This window comes from Morone saxatilis, unplaced genomic scaffold (assembly GCF_004916995.1).
Source record: "Morone saxatilis isolate NCDOM2014 unplaced genomic scaffold, NCSU_SB_2.0 Contig2, whole genome shotgun sequence".
NCBI classification, from domain to species: Eukaryota; Metazoa; Chordata; class Actinopteri; family Moronidae; genus Morone; species Morone saxatilis.
Genome location: NW_023339762.1, coordinates 5,546,634 through 5,551,454, shown reverse-complemented (window position 1 = coordinate 5,551,454; position 4,821 = coordinate 5,546,634). Strand labels below are relative to the sequence as shown.

The 4,821-nt window shown below is 39.1% G+C and overlaps 1 protein-coding gene across 1 annotated transcript in view; it reads left to right on the top strand.

Annotated features, from left to right (window-relative positions):
- pot1 (protection of telomeres 1 homolog) overlaps positions 1–4,821 on the top strand; it is a gene marked incomplete in the record, with an annotated part of 59,100 nt that overhangs the window by 26,614 nt on the left and 27,665 nt on the right. The window contains 2 exon segments of the mRNA XM_035665537.1: positions 921–1,051; positions 1,220–1,513. Coding sequence (XP_035521430.1) covers positions 921–1,051; positions 1,220–1,513 — 425 coding nt within the window.

Here is a 4,821-nt window from a genome sequence, read left to right as displayed (position 1 = left end):
AAACCATGGCCACTGCAGCAAGGACTCATACATAGTACATATGGGGGTACATAGGGAGTCAGCTCTGCCAGATGAGCTATCAGGGTGACTCCTCCTCCAGTAATATTGATGTCATTTTTAATTCTTATTCCAGCTTTAACATCAATGAAGTGGTTAGATCCAGTTTCCTCCAACTACTTGTGTGGTGCATTTTCTTACATGGCTGATTTTTAACCTACATACTCATCTGCAATAACTCTGAAGACTGGTATGTCTACTATATTTACTGTACAACCTATTTATGGCTCTGCTGCCAAATATGACAACAATAGTATAACATTTGCTTATGATACCACAGTGATTGGACTCGGAAGTCACAATGATGAGAGGGCCTATAAAAGTGGAAGACCTAGCCCTATGGTGTCATTACAACAATCTCTCTTGTTGTCTGTAAGACAAAAGAAATCATAGCTGATTTGAAGAAGACCAGAGAGAATTGTACTCTTATTTCTATCAACAATCATCCGTTGAAATGTGTTGTTGGTTTAAAATTTCTGGGTGCACACATCACCGATAAACCCCCATGGTCCCTCAACAGCAACGGTGTTACATATGAATGCACTGGGTATATGCTCATGTGGGTTGTATGTTTTACTATTACGTAGGTTGTTGTGGGCCTTAAATGTTACAGTATGGTTTGTGTTTGTACACAAAGTGAGTGAGCTGGGGCACAAGCTTCTCACTATACTTGTACAAATGACATTAAACTTGAACTTCATCCATGTGGACTTATATCACAAAGCAGGATTTGTCAGAAGAAGAAAGTCCTAAAAGTGTGAATTTGTCTTTTTAAACAAGACAACAACTCTATCAAGAGCAGCTGAACTGTTTTCAGACATTTGTCTCTCAGAGATCTGAACATATAAGTTTTCTTTACACAGACTTTTGCTCCAGCCTGAAGATTACTGATCAGTCCAACCAGAAGATCGGCTGCACCATCTTCTGTGAGAAGCTGGAGGACCATCCAAAAATCTTTCAAATCGGAGACATTGTCCGCATGCACAGAGTCAAGGTCTTGTATTGCCAATTTAAGAATGTACATGTGATTTTGTAATATTAAAGAAGGCAGGAAGTTAAAAACTGAAACATAAAAAAACACCAGTATTGTTCTTGAACTGAGAATATGTAACTGAGATAAAGTACTGCTAGGTCAGAGATGATTCCATGTATCTCTACACAGACTCAGTTCTTCAATGACTCCATCACGCTGGTCAACACCTTCGGTTTCTCAGTGGTGACATTTGATGGGGTGGCGGGCAGCGCCATGGATCCACGGACCTCCAGCCGCTCCTTTCACTTCGACCAGGAGGACCGTCAGACCGTGGAGGAGCTGCGATCCTGGGCCGCCAGCCAGACTATCCTCCCTCCAGTTCTCTCATCCCCTCTTTCTGCTGTTCAGCCCAAAGCTTATTTCGACCTGACATGCCAGCTGCTGGCCAAAGCTCCCATCGACACCACCTGCACCCTGCTGAAGGTAAGAAAGTCACAGACATGGTGAACTACAGACTTGATTTCCTAACGATACATGGCATCACTCAGAGGCCAGCATGTTATCACTATGTAGCTACGTGTGTCAGACACTGCATTATGTATGTTTTTGTTTTTATTTAGTAGAATAAAATTGAACCAGAGTGAAGTAAAAAAAATAGAAAAATTTGGAACATGACTAAAGCACCAGATTTATTGTTCAGGAGAATTCCCTCTTACTGCTGTAATCCAGCACCATTAGAAAACGTACTACTTTTACAGCCTATTTTGCAAATGTGCAACCTTGTCTTCCTCCAGTGAAATTTTTGTTTAATTTAATTTTTTAAGATATTGCATGCAGATACAAAGAGTTTTTCACCAGAATCCAACCCTCTGCATGGAGTGGTAACCCCATTTTCATAGTTTTCATAGTGGAGGTACCCCAACTCACCTGGACAAAGAGCCACTGATGACAAAGGAAATCATTTACATTTTTATGAAATATATTATTATTAGGCCTATTTGTACTGACGGCTGTGGCTCAGGTGGTACAGTGGGTCGGTCACAAGTCTCTGGGTTGGCGGTTTGATCCCTGGCTCCTCCCGTCCACATGTCGAAGTGTCCCGAAGTTTCTCCCTATGGGCAGGCCAGCAAATTGCAAGGCAGCGTGGTCACCATCGTTGTGCGAATGTGTGTGAATGAGCAGCCAATTGTAAAGCGTTTTGTTCGTTAAGGTAGAAACAAGCTATATAAGTGAACTCCTTTTACCATCTATTATGCTTCAAAGAAAATGAGCAGATTACTGTACGTCACACGCCAAAGGCTATATATTGATCGATAATCATTCAGAAGCAAGCCTTTTGAGTTTGTACAGGTTGGGAAGTGTAGAAATAAATGGCTCAATCATGTAAAATTATAGTGCTTCTGTAGGGTTGATTTTGATTAAAACTAGGACCACCAGATTTGGGCCATTTGATTCTATCCTACTTCAAATGTGCTTATTGGATCCCTTATATCTGTCACTGTCATTTTCACGCATGTCCATTGGTGGGTTTTGTGGCACTTTCGAGCCTTTCTGGTTCTGAAAAGTGGTCGAGATTAACCAGGGGCGTCGGAAAAATCATCCTCACGTGTAACGTCCTTGTGGCTGCCGGCACCAGGCACTAAGTCACTAAGTCACTATTTGTGTATTTTACATTTAGGAATATATTCCTAAATGTAAAATACACAAATAGTTTTTTATAGTATAGTTTAATATATATTAATTCCAGGATTGAACCTATTTAACAGACGAATGATAATAAGCGGTATATCTGAGGCTGGAGTTTATCTTTTAATGTGAGTTTCTGCTAATAAACAGCAAAAAATCCCTGCAGTATGTGTTCACACTGCAGCACAGTCACCATGAAGCTTCCCTGGAGGCTGTTTACTGTTAGCTTATATGAATTTGTTCTTACCGTCTTGTTTTTATTACCCGCAGTCACCTGTTTTTTTTTCTTGTTGTTGATGTTAATGTGACTTGTTACTTTGTTAGGAAGCTGCGTTGCTGTCTTGCTTCCTCCTCGTTCCTCCATAACGGTTCCATTTAAAACTTCATCCTGCTTAAGCAGTTCATATTGTATTTTCCCCTTTGGAATAGTGGAGCTGTTTGCCTTCAGTCTTCATATGTCTTATAGTAAATCTACTTCACAGTCAGCTGGCCTCAATGGGAGGAGGTCTCATGTATTTTATCTTGGTCCTGAGCTGTTTTACCTGCCACCTCAGTTTTCAGAGCAGAAATGAGGCTGTAAGTGGCGGCTGGTTTCCTGCCAGAGAGGCTAATAGAGGAGATAAATTTGAGCAGGATTTGGCAGTGACTGCTGGTCTGCTGCCAGTCTGCTCTCACTGATTTCTGCTCTGAGCCTGCTGTTACACTACAACACATGCAACCAGGAGAGGATGTTTTCTGAATCATAAAAGGTTATTAGATGAAGAATAGATTTTTATACCTTTCCTCAAGCACCTGAGATCATTGTTTGTTCACACCGTAGTTTGGATTTAGCAGCCTTTAAACTTAAAGAATGAGTTTGTTGAGCTGTTTTAATAGTTATGAATATATCAATCGTCATTTTTTATTGAAGAACACAAACTTGCTGTGGTTCCAGCTTCTCCTACTGTACTGTGTTTGAGGATTTTCTGCTTTTCTCTGTTTCATGTCATTATAAAGTGATTATCTTTTTGGTTTTTGGACTGTTGGACGTTTGAGGATGTTGCCCTGGACTTAACAAACTTGTTTTTTTTACTCTCAGTAACATCATGTAGACTAAACAATTATCAACGAAATAATCTGCACATTAATAAATGATAAGAATAATTGGTCGTTGCAGCTCTTAAACAGTATTTAAACTGTACACTTTCTTTTCCAAATGGATGAAGGATATTTTCTCTCTTCCCTTTAGTGGTATTTATCCAGTTTTATTTGTCCAGGTTTTGAGTCTCTGGTATCTGCCTCCCCAATGGTACAATGGAAGTGAGTTAAATTATGGAGAAATAAGGTTAGCCGTTGTGATATGTATTCTGAGACAATATAAATTTGTCAAACAAAACATTTTCCCATAGCATTTATACGGTGGTAGCTTTTCTTTTAGTAGCTCTTGGTGCAGTGGACAAATCAGTGACCCGGCTATTTTATGTGATTTCTCTCCTCTGGTCGCAAGATATGGATTTTTTTTTAGCCAATACGATAACCGATAATTCTGATGCTTCAAATATTCCTTTATTTTTTATATCTTAAGTTAATCAAAACATTTCACAAACATACTTTGGCTTTCATAGATGTTTTGCATAAGAATTAAAAATAAATTATTATTATTATGGACCGATAATTTATCAGCCGCAATTTAATTATCCCAATAATTCTTAATAATATACATTTCCCATTATCGACCGATAATATATCAGCCCCAAAGATTATCGTGCATCTCTACTCTCTCCCTCTTTATCTCTCAGCCTGGTTGTTTTATCAACAAACAGTTTCAGAGGTCCCTACTTAGACTCACTACTTCTAAATAAAAGACTTTATACCGAGCTGGTCTCACAGTTTAGTGTTTGTTTGATGGTTGATATTTTCGGATTAGGTGTGGATGATATGGAATATATGTTTTATAATAACATTGATACAAGGACTTTTATGTAGTTGTAGGAGCCATGAATAAATATGGAATACAATTTAAAGGGGAACTTGGCAACTTTTTCAGCTTAATAAACCCGTTTAGAAATCATTTGGATGGTTAAATGGCCTGTTCCGGTGAAAATGGTGACCCTCCCACCCCCCTC